At 48.7% G+C, this 17,959-nt stretch overlaps 1 protein-coding gene across 1 annotated transcript in view; it reads left to right on the top strand.

The window, feature by feature from the left end:
* Positions 1 to 17,959, top strand: part of TTC16 (tetratricopeptide repeat domain 16) — a 28,679-nt gene that overhangs the window by 259 nt on the left and 10,461 nt on the right. The window contains exons 2-8 of the mRNA XM_084821205.1: positions 1,401 to 1,585; positions 2,298 to 2,388; positions 8,641 to 8,784; positions 11,451 to 11,551; positions 12,839 to 12,968; positions 14,365 to 14,579; positions 17,495 to 17,742. Coding sequence (XP_084677331.1) covers positions 1,401 to 1,585; positions 2,298 to 2,388; positions 8,641 to 8,784; positions 11,451 to 11,551; positions 12,839 to 12,968; positions 14,365 to 14,579; positions 17,495 to 17,742 — 1,114 coding nt within the window. The remainder of the gene's footprint in view (positions 1 to 1,400; positions 1,586 to 2,297; positions 2,389 to 8,640; positions 8,785 to 11,450; positions 11,552 to 12,838; positions 12,969 to 14,364; positions 14,580 to 17,494; positions 17,743 to 17,959) is intronic.

Here is a 17,959-nt window from a genome sequence, read left to right as displayed (position 1 = left end):
GCCCTTGCCAGGCAGTGTAGACAGTGCTGAGCGAAAAAGACCAGAGGCTTGACTTTGTGTAAAGCAGCTTCTCATGTTCCTGTTGAATAGAGCCCTTTATTCAGAATCATGAGGACTGGAATCTTTATTTTCTGTTTTAAGTGAAGGACAGTACTTAAGTTCTCTTCTCCCCATCACCACCGCTTCACGCTTTACAACGGCCTCTACGTGCCCGTTAGATTAGAACAAAACAACAACAACAAGTTTGGCCTCCCTTTTAAAAGAAAGAAATACTCTGAGCATGTGCAGTGTCACATTTTAGACTCGAGTCATAGCACCATGACGACTACGGGAATAAAAGGGAGTTTGCCAGCCCAGGTGCTGAGTTCTTTGGCACTGCCCTTGGCATCTGCTGCTCTCTGGGGGACCCCATTGCTGCAGGGCTCTGGAACCCAGCCCTGAGGTCCAGTCCTAGGTGCACCACTGAGGGGTCTGGAGAGTGGCAAGGGTCTGTGGGAAGTCTTGCCCCGTGCCCTACGAGCAAGGCTCTCTCAGTTCATCACACTTTTGTGGGATGAGTGTAGAATCCTGCCTCCTAAGAACCACAGCATTCATTGTCAAGATAAGTTTCTAGTCCTCATGGATGGAAAAATATACCTTCAAAATCATAGTTTTTTCATTTAATTGAAACATTTGTTGGTTGCCTTTCCATTTTATTATTATTAATTTAACCAATGCGGTGCTTCCCACCACAAAAAGCAGTCTTACACGCAGAAATACAGAAATCCATCAGTAATAAAACAAAAAAACCCAAAGCAATATTAACCACAATCAGCACAATAATAAAAATAAGCACCATAAAAAACATCATCTAAAAACATTTCAATGTGAAAAGTGTTCATCCACAAAACACACTATCTTATTTTCTTCCTTCTTCCCTACCCCAACCATTTTTTTAAATGTATCCCTTTTTGTTGTTGGTACCCTTCCTTCTTCAAGGTGTTTTTTTTTCCTTCTCATTTTCCCCAATTGTAGTGTTCTTTGTGCATTTGTTTATTCAAAAACGTAACACAAAAAAGGTACAATAAAATCGTTATTAAAAAGATAGCATATGCCTAGGGAAAAATCCCCACCTGCATTAGCTTTTCAGCTGGTGTTGTTTTCATGGGAGGCTCTTTTGCATCTGGCTGCCCTCTCCAGCCCCCTGATTTGAGCTGTTCTCCCAGACTGCTTAATCTTAGATGCATTGGAGTTGGCTGTGGTTATTGCTACTAAATCAAGGAAAAGCACTCTGTACACACTTCAGAGGGCACACCAGTTTTTTTGTCACTCATATGCTACCGGGCTGGCTCAGCCTTGGCACTGCAAGGTGGTTCCAGGGCTTCCTTCCTTCATTCTTAGCGCTGTTCTTCCCCCCACAGGAGGTGAAGTTGGCAACAGTCCTCCTGGGTTTCTTCCCAACTGCAGTCACCGAAGAAAAGGCTGAGGATGCCCGGCAGAAATCCCTCCGTCACATTTTTGGGTCTGCTGCGACCTTGCAGTATATTAAGAAACCCAAGAAGGTGGGGACTTTTGAAGGCATTCTGCAAAGCAGAATAGAAGAGCAGTGAGTGTTCTGTTTCCCCCATCCCCATAAAATGTTCATGGTTTTCTTTTCATGGTTAAGCTAAATTATTCTAAGCAGGCGAGGCTTCTTCCTGTAAACATGTACAGCCATGATCGCTCAGTGGTTCCATTTGGGCATCATGCCAAACCATGATGCCCAAATGGAACCACTGAGCGATCAAGGAAGCTTAAGATCTGTTTGGTGTGATGTCTGAACTGGCAAATTGTGGTTTGTGGTCAGCTGGCAAACCAGAATCGGAAACTGTGGTTTGCAGTGGGTTTGTAAACCATGAAAGCCAAGAGGGTAAGCAGCCTTGTGCCCTCCTGATGTCTTGGACTACAGCTCCCGTAATCCCCGACCATTGCCCATTATGGCTGGGGCTTATGGGAGTTGTAATCCAAGGCATCTGGAGGGTGCCGGGTTGCTTACCTGTGACAGGCTGGTAGAAACTCTGAAGTTATTCAACAATGCATGGGTGAATCAGCAGTTTTATTCAAGCACTGTAAAGGTGCAATTCTATGCATGTTTAGACAGGAAAAAGGCCTACAACTCCTAGTATGCCTCAGCCAGCCTTGCTGGCTGGGGTATGCTGTGAACTATAGGCCTTTTTTCTGTCTAAACATGCATAGGATTGTGCCTTAAGATGCTTTTGGCCAAGAAGGGGAGGACGGGTTCCTGGTGCTAGCTACTACCATTTTCTTTTGTCCCTCAGCTGCCGGGAAGGCAACAAGTACTTCTCCAAGGGTGAGTGGGAGAAAGCAATCACCTGCTTTACCAAAGCCCTGAACCTGGATCCGAACAAGGTACGACAGTGGGAATGGGAATCGATTGATCGGAACAGAGGTCCATGAAGCAGCCCACACATCCCCCTTGGGCCAAGGGAGCGTGATGAAGGGGATTTGACACATCATTCCAAAGTGCTGTTGGCAGGGAGTGGAATTCTAACTCAAGAAGAAGGTCGCCCCCCCAGAGATGGTATGAGGCCCCCATGATCAAGCCCCCATGATCCAGACTAGTACAACATGCCAGAAGCACGGAACAAGATTTAGAAATATGCGCCCAACCAATAACCCAAGCGCAGGATCTCAGCCAGAGACGTAAGGCAGTATCCAACAGGGTCATTCCGCAAACTCAAATAGCGGTAGTGGAGCTCTGCTGAATCTTTTCGTTGCAGAAGCAGTTGCCCATTATACATGCGCAACGGTTGCACAAGCCTACTGCGCACGCACTTGCGCAACCACGCTTTCATAGTTGGGTGCTTCTTTTGCACGTAGTTCAGAACCTAGTTTCCGTTAGCGCAGCGTCACTTGCGCTAATGGAATGACGCCGTTGGATCACCCTTACGTGATGAAGCCACAAAACATAAAGCATGAATATACGCAGCATATTATCAAGGACTTGAGCATTTCTAACCTAGCAGGGCTAGAAATAAAAATGCCTATTTTACAGATGGAATAACTAGTGCAATTTAACTTTCTAAACATTTCTATCGTTTTCTATCAACCTTAACCAAGTAAAAGCCTAAGCACTGAGACTGCAGTAACTATGTACACTGTTCAGACCCACCCTGAATTCCACCCCTGGCTGCTGGACACTATCACAGTGCAGTTTTGCTGCTGCCTCCTCCGCCATTTCCCATGGCCCCAAAACTTACCTTGGGGCAAGCAGACGGGATGGGCACTTCCTGTCCCTGGTGGAACATCTTTTCCTGCCAGGGACAGGCTGGGTTTTCAAGTCCCAGAATTCCAGGTGGGAAACTAATGCTCCATGTTGCATTTCTGCTGGAAGGGAGGCACTCTGCTGCCTCCATCTTTCCCAAGGTACATTTTTGGGTCTTTGGTGCAGGGGAAATGGCAGAGGAAGTAGCCATGGACATGGGCCTTTCCTTTTTTCCTCTTTCTTTCTTTCCTTCCTATTTCCCCACCCCCCACCCCCTTACATGCGATAGTCCAGGCATATCAACAATTATAAAAGGTTAAGGCAGAAAATTATAGAATACATTGTTCACATAAACCAAAGAGGCCGATATGCTACAGGCAGAGTGTCATGAAGCTGAGTATTGCCAACATACATAATCAATTGATACCAATCCATAGCAAATGTATCTTGTTTCCTACCTCCTTTTGCCATTCGTAACTTATTTGTTAGCTTTTCTGTTAAGGCAGTTTTCCAAGCCTGGGCCCACCAAGCATCCAATGAGACTCCTCTGAAGTCCTTCCAAAATTGAGCAATAACCAGTCTAGCCACCACCAACAGAAATCCAGCCAAAGGCTTAAAGGAACAATTCCTATTATTTCCCCCAAACACTCGTAAGAACACAGTGTTCTCTCCAATTGCTGTCCAAGTATCTTATCAATTTTGCCAAAGACTGCAGTCCAAAACTGTGCCACTTTTACACAGGACCATCACATATGCTGGGTTGATGCTGGGTGCTCAGTAGGTATAAAAGGTAGCCATGTTGGCCATAAGAAAAAACCCACCGCTCATATTAGTGTAATGCTTTTATCAGGCCAAACAAAAGAGCACAAACAATGTGAAAGCTTTTGAGATCTTTTAATCAGGCAAGATGTTACAGAATGCAGGTTGGGGGGCTTGGGGCATTGGGAAAGGGAGTGGGGGAAAAGACTGATTTGGTGCAGACGTCATGGTGTCTGCATGATCACAATTTGGAGATGGAATCAGGGAGGAAAAATGGTCTGCAGACATTCAAACAAAGCTCTTGTAGCGGATGGGACGGTTTCAGGTTTCACCTGGAGCTTGCCCTAGGACTGCTGGGAGGAAGAAAGGTAGAAAGCTTTGATCTCCCATTTCTGAAAATATAAAATCCAGCTGTTATACAGAAATGTCTACATCTTGGGCGAAGCATACAGGCTCTGTATGTTCCTGTAGCAGAACCACTCGGGGTGTGGAGCGGGAACTGCCTTCCTGCTATGACATTCACCTGTCCCCGAGGTAATAACAACAATGCAAAAATGTACCTTAATGATATGTGCAGTTAACAAAATCCTGAGTTAAGGGACATGAATAAGTTAAGGCACAATTAAAATGGTGTAATATTAAAAAGTGGGCAATTGTTTAATATTTCTCTTCCGCTAGCCTAAAGCAGTTTCAAGGCCACGAGAAAGAAATGTTTTCACTTTCCATCTGTATTGTTTAGCTTTTGCTAAGTTATTCAGAGTGCTGTATTCTCAAGCAACTGCTTACCTGGAATGAACATTTGTTCAAGAGACATGGGTGGATTCATTTGGCTCTCCAAAGAAAGATTTTCCAGTTAGAGTTTAGGCCATTGTGTTTCTTGTAGGCCACTGACGAAGATGGAAGTTGGCAAGTTTTTTAAGGATTTTACGTTGTGGTTTAAACATTTTTTGGGGGGGTACATTGTCATTTGTGTCTTTTTACATCACTACAATATTTTAGCATTCTAACATTTAGGTTTTATGTACTCAAGTTTTTATTTGTATATTGTGGCGCGTATTAGGGCTGTGTGCCGCTTTGGCCCAAAGCCTGAACTCCGAGCCGAAGCGGAGCACTTTGGACTGCTTCGTGATGCTTCCAAGCTGAGGTGGAGGGGGCATGAAGCAGCACGAAGTGGATCTCAGGAATGAACCTGAGCGTGTGGAGATAGTTAGCAGCTCAGACTCAGAATGGGAACAGCCAGAACTGGGGGAGGTTTCCTCCCTAGTGAGCTCAGATATGGATAGGTGTTCTTCTCAGGAACTTGGCTCACAGATAGCTTGACCTGAAGCCCTCCCCCCTCCCCACCTTTTCTCCCCCGTGAGAAACCAGGTCTCGGAGGAGGAGGAGAGTGCGGGGTGTGACCTGAAGGATGCTAGAATCCAGCACAGAGCGAAGAGGGAAGAGTTAGAGGCGGAGCTCAGACAGTTGGTTGGCTATGCGTGATAGCCTACGTAGGAGGGCACAACTGTAAGGGAGGGGCATCCCCCCTCAGTTATTCTGGACAGCAAGTTCTTGTTCAAACTGCCAGCGATGTCTCTGATTCCCACTTGGATCCTCTATTGATATTCGTAATTGTGTGGAGTAGCTGTTTTCTTTTGTAGCCTGAGAGTCTCCGAAGATTTGCATTTGTAAAGAACCTGGTAGCTAACTAATAAAGTAGTGAGCCTGAAGCCTGGTACCTTGGAGTGTGTGACCAAGAGGACCAAGGAACTTGACGGTGGGTTGGGTTGCTCCCAAGTGCTTCAGAGCGCTGCCACCCAACCCCCAGCTCCTTGCCTAGGCCCTCAGGACGCATGCCAGCAGCCGTCTTCTTGTTCCGTGGAGTCGCCATTGGCGACTCCCTGTATTTGTGCAAATAGATCCTGCGCAAATGGTGGCTGTCAAGCTGTATGCCTCGGCCGTGGGCTGCTAAGGTTTGAAGGTGCCGAGATGATGATAAGCCAGATCCAGGTTTGCTTACAAGGAGATTTTACTGAGTACTTACAGCACACAGGCATACCCAATGGTTGGATCAGGCAGCTTCTCTGAACCCATAGCCATGGGGTAAGATGGGTTTTATACCATACATGTCAGCAGTGAGGCAGCATGACAGCAGCAAGCGTTAATTAGCGTTCATCTGCAACTTTCCCGGCATAGACTAACAGCGCTTGTTCAGAGGGAAAACAATCAGAACTTTCCCAGCACAGCCACCTGTAAACATAGCCTAAACAGAGCCTCACTCCTCAGGCGCTTCCTAGGCCCTGATAAGATAAATGGTAGCTCGCTAGCATGGAATGTGCTGAGGCAGCGATATCGACCTCTGACATCTCACATGCTCAGAGGCCCACCAGCAAGGAAATTGCACTTATAATGCACCTAAGCCAAGCATAATGGATCTCTAGGCCCCCCTTAAAGTACAGGTGACTTGGTTACAGGCCTGGGGCCATTACACAAGCACGCAACATTAATGTAGCCTATCTAACGGCTTGACGGCCGCCATTTGCGCAGGATCTATTCCTCGAAATACAGGGAGTTGCCGCGGCGGGTCAGAGGGCCCCGAATCAGGCCGAAGTGCATTGGGCCTGCCTCAGAAGCCCCGAAGCAGCTTCCAAGGCAGATCAGGGGGTCCCTGCACAGTCCTAGCGCATATGTCTTTGTTTAACATTTGCACTGTTTAATATTAAACAATTTTAATTGTGTGTATTCATGTCCTTAACTCAGGAGTTCGTTAAATTCACACATCCTCTTCTGCCCCAGTGGCTTTATTGGGACAGGTCTGACGTCAGCAGGCTGATTCCTGAACCAAAGAGTTTTGGGTGAAGCTGGACGTGACTTTTCTCGGCACATGACTCCCTTTGTTCACGAAAAGCACCCATGAAAGGCCCCTCATCTGGAAGAGGATTGCGGAGGCTGGGTTTTTCTCTCTCTCTTTACCCCCCTGCATTGTTGCCTTACTGGAACACCCTCCCCGCCCTCCGCCCCCACCAGGCTGTGGGTGGAGGGATTTTTTGCAGGCAAACAGTGCTGTGCCCTAGTCCTGATATGGCTCACTCTACACCCACACACCCCTGGCCACTTGTTATGAACAAAGAGCCCTCAACATGTTTCAGGATTGCGTGGTTAAAGTCACATCTAGTTTGACCCTCGGAAGCCAGGGCTGCCCTGTCAGGGGTGTTTCTGAGCGCAGGGAGCGGGGATAGCAGTTCAGATTCTGAAGGAGAACCGCCAGACATGGGAGAGGTGTTTTCCCAGGCTAGTCCAGACATGACTGGGCCGGCTTCTTGGGTTACAAATGCCCAGCTGGCTGAGGATGAGGGTTCCTCTTCACACACCCCTGTGAGAGACAGCGAACAGGAAGAGGCGGGGTTTGAGGAGTCTGATCTAACAGATGCCAGGCGCAGGTGCAGAGCGAAGAGAGAGAAGGCAAGGGCGGAACTTAGGCGGTCTACCCGATTGGCCTTGCGTGAGAAGCTGCGCTCAGAAGCCTCACGAGAGAGAGGGACCTCCCCCCTTAAGTTAGGCTAGTGAGATCGCCTTCCTCTTCAAACGGCGGGCAACTCTCTTAACTTCCTTTTGAATTCCCTTGAAGGCATTCCTTTGTAGACCGAGAGTCACTGAGAATTTGCATCTGTATGATCCTGTGAAGTCATGGATTAAAAGCTGTAGACTGAAGCCTCTCTCTGTGTTTGTTTTCGGTGTTGAAATAAAGTGGGGGCTGAAGGAATCCTGACATGCCCAGGCCAAAAGTGGCATGCAGGCAGGGGTTGCGTGCAGTGCAGCGCCAGTGACATGCAGTGTCAGGGGTAGGCAAGGCTGGGCACCTGCTAAGGGCCTGGCTGTAGCAGGGGGGCCCTGACCTGACCCTGCTCTCCTCCTCGCTGGCTCTGCCTCCTCACTTGTCCTCTCTGATCCCTAAGCAGTGACAAGAAAGAGGGACTAGAGCAGCCCTTCCTCTCACCTTGCGCTCCGGGCAATTGCACAGACCAGGCAGGTGAATGGGCTGCAGCAACTGCAGGTAGGCGGGATCACTTCTCGATCATCCCAGAACGCAGGACATGGAATAACGGGCTCAAGTGACAGGGAGCCAGATCCCGGCTGAACATCAGGGAAAACTTCCTGACTGTTAGAGCAATACGACAATGGAGCCCATGACCTAGGGAGGTGGTGGGCTCTCCCACACTGGAGGCGTTCAAGACGAGGCTGGACAGCCACCTGTCGGGGATGCTCTGACTTGGATCCCTGCCCTGAGCAGGGGGTTGGACCTGATGGCCTTATAGGCCCCTTCCAGCCCTACTCTTCTAGGATTCTATGAAGAACGGGGCCCACGGTGTGCACTGTCCCCGAAGCTGGCACTGCATGCGGCTTTGCACGGAGGAGGCACCCCTCCATTGGGAAAAGAGAGGTGGTTCCAGCTCTTCCCTTCCTGGCTGGGAGAAGCACCTGCCGTGTAAGGGGCAGAGCCTCGCGCTTTTCCCAGTCTCGTATGGGAGGTGCTGGAAAAATGAGGACTGAGCTGGATGTGGCCCCCCCAACACTCAAAGGCAGCCCTTCGCTTGCGCGCGGCATCCGGAGGGGAAGGGGGCGTCTCCTGAGGGCTGCCGGTGGATTCTGTTCTGCAGGTGGAGCTGTACGAGCGGAAGGCAGAAGCTCTCCTCCAGCTCTGCGACTTCCAGTCTGCCACGATGCACCTCCGGAAGGCCTACTGCGTGTCGCCGACGAAGGAGAGCGTCGGGGCCCGCCTCGCCTTCGTTTTTCACCTGCAGGTGAACCGGGTGTAGACATGACACGCCTTCCCAGCCACTCACCGCTCCCTCCTCCCCTCTGCATATCTCCCTTTCCCACGAAACCAGTTTAGCCGGAACCCTGGGGGATTCTGGGAAGTGTAATTCCCCAGTTATCTGCGGAGAGGTAAACAACATTTTGGGCTGTTTAGTAGGGATGTGCGAAAGTCACTTACCTTTTTGTGGAATTGATTTGCGGTGGGGGGGGGTGCTCCGTCCCTCCCCCTGGAATCCTCAATGGGAGGGGAGGCGATCCGGTCCTCCCCCCCGGAATCCTGCCCGGCCAGCTGTGCTCCGCGGCAGCTCCGCGGAGCAGCCAGCCAGGGCTGTCCACAACCGGACTTCTGGCTGCGGACGGGCTGCTGCGGACGCAAATGGCGGCCGCCATTTCAATCCAGCCAGGCTGCCATGATAGGCTACGTAAGAATTTATGTAGCCTATCACAGCTGGGCAAAAACAACAGCAACAGCATACGTAAATGGCAGCTATGGCGGCCGCCATTTGCGTTCCCTATTTTTCGCTGTTTTAGCCTACATAAATATTTACGTAGGCTATTACAGTGGAAAAAAAAGGGGGAACGCAAATAGCGTAGTGGGCGCTATTTGCGTTCCTTTTTTTCCCGCCGTAATAGCTTACGTAAATATTTACGTAGGCTAAAACGGCGAAAAATAGGGAACGCAAATGGCGGCCGCCATAGCCACCGCCATTTGCGTATGCTGTTGTTGTTTTTTTTTGCTTGGCTTGCTGTGATAGGCTATGTAAATACTTACGTAGCCTATCACCGCAAAGACCAGGATGCAAATGGCGGCTGTGGCAGCCGGTCGAAAGACCAGCCGCCGCTGGAGCTGCTGCCGTGCGGAACATTTGCCCCAGGTAAGCTTCATCCTAGGGGGAATCTGCGGGGGTGCAGGGGGTGGCAGGCTGTTCCGCCACGGATTTCGGGGGGCCGAATGCCAGTGCATTTGGCCTCACTGAAATCCGTGGCGGAATTCTCCGCCATCCATACTGTTTAGTTAAAAAAAAAAAAAAAGTGAGAAGTGTCAGGGTGGGAGGGTGGATAGAGAACAGAGGTGTATAGAATGATTCATGGTGTGGAGAAAGTGGATAGACAGAAAGTAATTCTCCCTTTCTCGTAACACTAGGGCTTTCTTCCCATGGAGCTTTTAGCCTGCGATTGAGATTGCTCCTTCACGGAAGTTCGTGGGCTCTTTACGTGACACCATGATCATTCAGGGCTTCTCCTGCACTAAATGCCCTTTGTTCCGTTTTTAAATAGATCGCAGATACTAAGCTGTCAGATTACCCCGTTGTGCTCTGCTTCAGTTTCCTCCGTGAAAAGAGCTAAAGCTGCAAGAAGAGGAGCTAGATAATTGAAAGATAATGGAAGGCTCAGATACGGGAAGAAGGAGGGGGAAAGGGGAGGGGGGAAAGGAAGCACGTGAAAAAGGGAGGCATCGTGATCCTGCATTTAAAACGGGAGCAGAAAGCCCCGTTTTAAATGCAGGATTTGAGACTGGTGTGGAGATGCCCTAGAACTTAGGGCCATCCATGGAGATGAATGGTGTGGAGATTCAGGACAGACAAAAGGAAGGACTTACTTCTTCACACAGCACATCAGTCAACTATGGAATTTACCACCAGAAAATATAGTGATGGCCGCCAACTGAGAGCCAGTGTGCTGTAGTGGCAAGAGTGCTGGACTGGGAGTTGGGAGATCCGGGTTCTAGTCCCCACTCAGCCATGGAAGCTCACTGGGTGACTTTGGGCCAGTCACAGACTCTCATCCCAACCTACCTCACAGGGTTCTTGTTGTGAGGATAAAATGGAGGAGGATTATGTACGCCGCCTTGAGTTCCTTGGAGGAAAAAAAGGCGGGATATAAATGTAATAATAAATAAATAAAAATAAACGTGGGTGGCTTTCAAAAGGATACAAATTCATGGGGGATAAGGCCGTCCAGGGTTGGCTCTATATTACTTCCAGGATAAAAGTATTAGCACATAAAAACCAGTTGCTGGGGAACATGGGCGGGAAGATGGACTCATGTCCTGCTTGTGGGCTTCCCATCGGGGCATCTGGTTGGCCACCGTGAGCCAGAATGGAGGCCTTTGGTCTGATCCAGCATGTCTCTCCTTATAGTCTTACGTTCTTTGCTGCTGGCTTTTCCCTGCTTGCTGCTGTTTCCATCCGCTCCTGGTTTTTATGTGCTAATACTTTTACTTATTGTGAAATGGTTTTATTTGCCTACTTATTACATTTATATTCCACCTTTCCTCCAGCGAGCTTAGAGCCGCACTGCTCCATCTTCATCCTTACAACAGCCCTGTGAGGTAGGTTAGGCCCAGAGATGGTGACTAGCCCAAAGGAACCCAGTGAACTCCAGAGCTGAGTGGAGGGTTTCAACCTGCCCAGTCCCAATCCAACACTCTAACCGCTACCCCACATCACTCTGTGATAATTTGTTTTTATGTTGTACTTGTATCTTGCTTTTTTGTAGGCCGCCTCAAGCACCTAATAGGTGGAAAGATGGGGTCTAAGTTTAAGTAGTAAATTAAAAAAATAAAAAATGCAGAATGGGCAAGTTGGGGCCTGGCTCGCATCTCCCTCAGAGCTTGTTCCTGAAGTTTGCGATGTGTTCAAATTTGCAGGGCCAGTGTCTGTATGAGCAGAGTATCTTTCTGGACGCCCTGGAATCCTTTACATCTGCCTCAGAACTGCAGCCTCAGAATACCCTTTATCGCATGAGGAGGTAATGGCCGGTTTGTGACAAGAAAGATGATGCGTTTTTTTCCAGAATGTAAAAAGAATGATGGTTCTTCATCTCACTTGACCTGTAACGCCATCGTTTGCAATAAAGTAGGGCTGTAGACCGATTAAGGGTTTTAAAAAGAAGGTATTTGATGTTTGTGTGTTTATTTATTACATTTATATCCTGCCTTTTTTCCTCCTTAAGGAACCCAAGGCGGCTTACATTATCTTCCTCCTCTCCATTTTATCCTCACAACAACAACCCTGTGAGGTCGGTTGGGCTGAGAGTCTGTGACTGGCCCAAAGTCACCCAGTGAGCTTCCATGGCTGAGTGAGGACTAGAACCCGGATCTCCCGGCTCCCAGTCCAACACTCTCGCCACTACACCACACGGGCTCTCTTGACACCTAGCAGATTATTAAACACACACACACACACACCCCTTGATCTTTGTTTGTTTGTTTGTTTGTTTATTTATTTATTGCATTTATATCCCGCCTTTTTACCTCTTTCAAGGAACCCAAGGCGGCTTACATTATTCTCCTCTTCCTCTCCATTTTATCCTCACAACAACAACCCTGCGAGGTAGGTTGGGCTGAGAGTCTGTGACTGGCCTAAAGTCACCCAGTGAGCTTCCATGGCTGAGTGGGGACTAGAACCCAGATCTCCCGACTCCCAGTCCACTGCATGTTTCCTCTTCCTCCTCCTCTTCCTCTTCAGGACCCCGTAAATCAAAAGCACACAATTCAAATCCCTCCGAGGCCCACGTCTCGGTTTTTATCAACCCAGGAAGGCCACATTGCTATGGTAACTGCAGAAAAGGGTACCTGTTGCCATTGTAACGGAGGCCAACTTCTCAAGGCCAAACCTCAGCGTGATGCTGTTCACACAATTAGCAATTGTGCAAATGCTTCTTTATAAAAGCAAAAACAGTAGGTATGCCACCCCCCCTCCCCAAATCCGGATTGGGACCTTGGTGAGGGTAGGGCAGCTTTAACCCCTTTACTTCCACTGCAGTCCTGATCTGCTTCATCCCTCTGTTCCCCGCCCTTGCTCTTTGAATTGGAAGGGAAGCTGTCATTTATGCCAAGTATCTGTCTGCAATGTGGCTTCTTTTCCAAGGCCTGGCTAGGCTCTGGCCCCACCTGCAAGTTTGCCTTCTCCTGTTCTTCTCAGGTCCCCTTATCGGAGCCTTTCCCCTGGTGCTTCCCCGCCAGGCTGCTGCAGAGCTGTCCAAGCCCAGCTGACAGATGCTAATTCAGATTTGTCACCTCTTCTCCTTTTCCAGCATTGCCTGTCTTGCCGCCCTGAAAAGATACAACGACTGTCTTCAGATGGTCAACGAAGAGGTCGCTCGGGAGAAGAAGAACCCCGATCTCTTTGTCCTGAGGGCTCGACTCTATGAATACTTTGGGAAGGTGAAAAGCCAGCTGGTCCCATTTTTAATTGCAAGGGATCAACCCTGCCTTCCCTTGCACAGCTTCTGTGGGGGCCTGCATACACTTGGCCTACCTCAGGCGGGCAAGAGGTCTGCAGGGAACAGGTATCGTTAAGCCCTTTGCCTGTGCTCTTGTCTGTATGGCAGGATGGAAGCACCATGTTCACAAAAAGGTGGACACATCAAAGATCTATAAAATCATGCATGGAGTGGAGAAAGTGGATAGAATCTTCTCTTCCCTAACACTTCACTCTGGAAGTTAATTGGCAGTAGATTTGTTGTTGTTCAGTCGTCCAGTCGTGTCCGACTCTTCGTGACCCCATGGACCACAGCACGCCAGGCCTTCCTGTCCTGCGCTCTCTCCTGGAGCAAGCTCAAGTCCATATTCATTGCATCGGTGATGCTATCTAGCCATCTCATCCTCTGCCGTCCCCTTCTCCTTTTGCCTTCAACTTTTCCCAGCATTAGGGTCCTTTCCAGTGACTTTTCTCTTTGCATTAGGTGGCCAAAATATTTGCGCTTCAGCTCCAGTATCTGTCCTTCCAATGAGCACTCAGGGTCGATTTCCTTTAGGATGGACTGATTTGACCTCCTTGCAGTCCAGGGGACTCGTAAGAGTCTTCTCCAGCACCACAGTTCGAAAGCATCAGTTCTTCGGCGCTCAGCCTTCCTTATAGTCCAGCTCTCACAGCCATACGTTACTCCTGGGAAAACCATAGTACTTCTTCACACAAGGCAGAATTAACCAACAGAACTCTCTGCCACAGGGATGTGGCGTTGGCCCGTGGCCACCAACCTGGATGACTGTAAAAGGGGATTAGACAAAATTCATGGAAGTTATCAGCGGCTACTAGTCATCAGGGGCATTGCTAGGCGGTCAAAAGATTCAGGGCCCGTAGGACACATATCTGCGTAAAAGCTGCTTATGCTAATTTCTATCTATAGATTCAAATTTAGAAATCATTTCTAAGATTTATTTAAATTTTGCCAGAGTCAAAGCCAGCCAATTCATTTCTCATCCCAATCATCTCAAAATAAACTCTTCCATTAATTTGCACCCTGGCCCAGATCATTTCAAATCAATGGAAAAAGGTTTTGTTTCCCCGAAGGGCACAATCCTATGCATATTTATCCAGGAAAAAAGCCCCACAGCTCCCAGCGTTCCCCAGCCAGCCACGAGAAATAGGTTCGGGGACAGGGCACTATGGATCCAGGCCTAGCAGTGCCCCTTGCTAGTCATCATGGATATATGTACCTTCAGGATGAGAGATGGTACACCCCTCAATGCCAGATGCTCAAAATGCCATATCCTTACCACTTGGCCACGCCATCTCCAAACTCTACAAGTGACAGTTCTTGTGTTGTCTTCCCCAAAGGCTACCTTCACTTTTTTCAACGTCCGCAACGCCCTTGAGTTAGATCCAGAGCACAGTGAAGCACAGGTCATGCTGGCTAATTTGAGAAAAGAGGCTCAGAAATCCAAGGACCAAGCTGTGAACAAGGCGGTGAAGGGAAACTTGAAGGCAGCCCTGCTGAAAATCAACCGCGCCATCGACTACAACCCCATGGATGCAAACTACTTTCTGTTCAGGTACAACTAATTCCAGCACGTGCCAGCATCGTTGAAGGCTGTTTCTTCCCCTTACTTGTGCAATCTGTGGTTGGTGTGAGGCCTGGGCCTCGCTGGATTTCTGTGCGGGAGACGACCTCCGTTCTGTGTTTCGAATCAAACCGGTTGACATTTGCAGTAGCTGTTAAACGGATCAGGCTTTCTCGGCATCAGATCTTTTGGCTCAAATTGCTGGGCTGAGAAGCAGCAGAAGGCGGGAATGTGTTAACAAATGTAACTGTATTTTCAAGAGCAGTTCTCTCAGGAGGAAAATAAATTATTCCTGTTTGGTTGATGGTAGAGAGCGGTGAGTTCTTCCAACCTCCCCTCGGATTAAATCGGAACTGATCCAAGATCTTCCAAATAAAATGAAGAATGGAGAATCTTGCAGGTCTCTATGCATGTTGTGTGAGAAGTGGTACAACAGGATTCCCTGACCTGGTGCCCTTCTGATGTGTGTTGGACTACAAGTACCATCTCCCCAGCTGGCAAGGCCAATGCTGGCTGGGGATACTAGGAGTTGTAGTCCAGCACATCTGGTGGGCACGTGGTGAGGGAAAGCGGGCTTCGAACACACAAAGAGCCCTGCTCGATTAGGAGAACTTTGCTGGCATCTTAGTCTGAAGATCATAGAATCATAGAATAGTAGGGTTGGAAGGGGCCTACAAGGCCATCGAGTCCAACCCCCTGCTCAATGCAGGAATCCAAGTCAGAGCTTCCCTGACAAATGGTTGTCCAGCCTCGTCTTGAAGGCCTCCAGTGTGGGAGAGCCCACCACCTCCCCAGGTAATTGGTTCCATTGTCGTATTGCTCTTACAGTCAGGAAGTTTTTCCTGATGTTCAGCCGGAATCTGGCCTCCTGTAACTTGAGCCCATTATTCCGTGTCCTGCACTCTGGGATGATCAAGAAGAGATCCTGGCCTTCTTCTCTGTGACAACCTTTCAAGTACTTGAAGAGTGCTATCCTATCTCCCCTCAGTCTTCTCTTCTCAAGGCTAAACATGCCCAGTTCTTTCAGTCTCTCTTCATAGGGCTTTGTTTCCAGTCCCCTGATCATTTTTGTTGCCCTTTTCTGAACCCTCTCCAGTTTGTCTGCATCCTTCTTAAAGTGTGGTGCCCAGAACTGGACACAGTACTCCAGATGAGGCCTAACCAGTGCTGAGTAGAGGGGAACTAGTACTTCCCGGGATTTGGAAGCTATGCTTCTATTAATGCAGCCCAAAATAGCATTTGCCTTTTTTGCAGCCACATCACATGGTTGGCTCATATTCAGCTTGTGATCGACAACAATTCCAAGATCCTTCTCGCTTGTAGTGTGGTTGAGCCACATATCCCCCATCTTGTAACTGTGCCTTTGGTTTCTTTTTCCTAGGTGCAGAACTTGGCATTTATCCCTATTAAATGTCATTCTGTTGTTTTCTGCCCAGTGCTCCAGTCTATCCAGATCACTTTGAATTATGTTTCTGTCTTCCAGGGTATTAGCTATCCCGCCCAATTTGGTGTCATCTGCAAATTTGATCAGCATTCCCTGCACCTCCGCCTCCATGTCATTAATAAAAATGTTGACGAGCACTGGGCCCAGGACTGAGCCCTGTGGTACCCCACTCGTTACCTCTCCCCAGTTTGAGAAGGTCCCGTTGATAAGCACTCTTTGAGTCCGATTCTGTAGCCAACTGTGGATCCCCCGGATCGTTGTTTCATCTAGCGGAAGAGGAAGAGGAAGGCATTTTGAGCTAGTTTGCTCATCAGGATATCATGGGGCACTTTGTCGAAAGCTTTGCTGAAGTCGAGGTATATGATGTCTACAGCATTCCCACAGTCTACAAGGGAGGTTACTTGATCAAAAAATGAGATCAGGTTTGTCTGGCAGGACTTGTTTTTGACAAATCCATGTTGGCTTCCAGCAACCTGGCCAGGATGCTGTCTGCATTCCACATCCCTCCGAGGTAACCCAGAAGCACAAGACAGCTGTAGAGGCATCAAGGGTTGTGACAGTGGGGGGTTCTGATAGATTACTTGGCGGCAGGCGGGGGGTGGGGTGGGCAGATGGAGGCCTTTGCCCTGCAAAAATACAGATACCAACCACCCGTCTGCACTTGCTGTACACGAACAAGTGACCTATCGTAGGTTACAGAAATTTGATGTTTACCAGGCTATATGGCAGCCCTATACTGAACTCTATGGTAGATAATAATGCAGTAGAAGGACCTGTGAGAATACTGGGAAGTCGTTTGATAAATTTGCAGGTAGCAGTTGCAGTAAACAGTCTGTTAAGACTTATAGTCAAGGTGAAAAAGAAGGATAAAAACTTTATTCAAGGTATAAAAGGAGCATACATAGTTATCTCAGCTGCCAGAAAATAAAACAGCACCTCATTGCAGGCAGAGGAGAAAAAAGGGAGGGGGCAAGATAAGAAGGGAAGCGGTCAAGGTATACGAGCAGAAAAAGGGCAATTAACGACGGCTTAAGCAAGTTCAGCCCTTATTTTCCAAAGAGTGGATTTAGTCAGCAAGGGCAGAAAGATTATCACAACCATCACAATTGTGAACCGCCCTAACTTTTGTGAACTGCCCAGACAGCTTCAGCTATTGGGCGGTATAGAAATGAAATAAATAAATAGCCTCCCACCAGCCCAAACAATTAACAATAACCTCCCACTGGCCCAAACAATTAACAATAACCTCCCACTGGCCCAAACAATTAACAATAACCTCCCACTGGCCCAAACAATTAACAATAACCTCCCACTGGCCCAAACAATTAACTAACAAGCGTTGTTGCCCATTTCTGACAGGACCAGCCAGTGTGCCTGCGTAGAAAGCAGCTCTTCTCCCTCTCCTGCCTCATTCCTCTTGTTTTGCTTCTCCCATCCCCCTTTCTTGCGATGTCTTTGGCAGAGGGAGCATGCTGAGGAGGCTGAAAGACTTCAGCGCAGCCATCGACGACTACCTCAAAGCCATGGACCTCTGTAAGGAAGAGGAAGGCAGTGAGGTCCACGTGGAGGCCCAGAAGCAGGTGCTCCTCACTTACAACGACTTTGCCGTGCACTGCTACGCCAAGGGCTGCTACGAGGAGGCGGTGCTGCTCCTCAACAAGGCCATCAAGGGGGAGAAAAACGAAAAGGGGCTCTACGCCAACAGAGGAGGTGAGTGCGTTTGCGGGTAGCCTCCGGTCCTCTGTCCATGCGGGAAAAACAGACACAGGATGGGGTATCTGGGAGTGCAAGATTTCACTGTCCTGAAGATCTCAGCTTTAATTCTGTGGAAGCAAGTTCCTAGCCCTTATGATGGCACAGAGGGACTGGCTGGCAGAGCGGAGCGCCCAACAAGAACACTTCTCTCTCTGCGACATTTTGTTGCAGT

This window comes from Heloderma suspectum, chromosome 14, assembly GCF_057233095.1.
Source record: "Heloderma suspectum isolate Gila_16-S chromosome 14, 16-S_ref, whole genome shotgun sequence".
In the NCBI taxonomy this organism is placed as follows: Eukaryota; Metazoa; Chordata; class Lepidosauria; order Squamata; family Helodermatidae; genus Heloderma; species Heloderma suspectum.
Note: the sequence above shows the minus strand (reverse complement) of the source record. Positions and strands in the feature narration are given on the sequence as shown.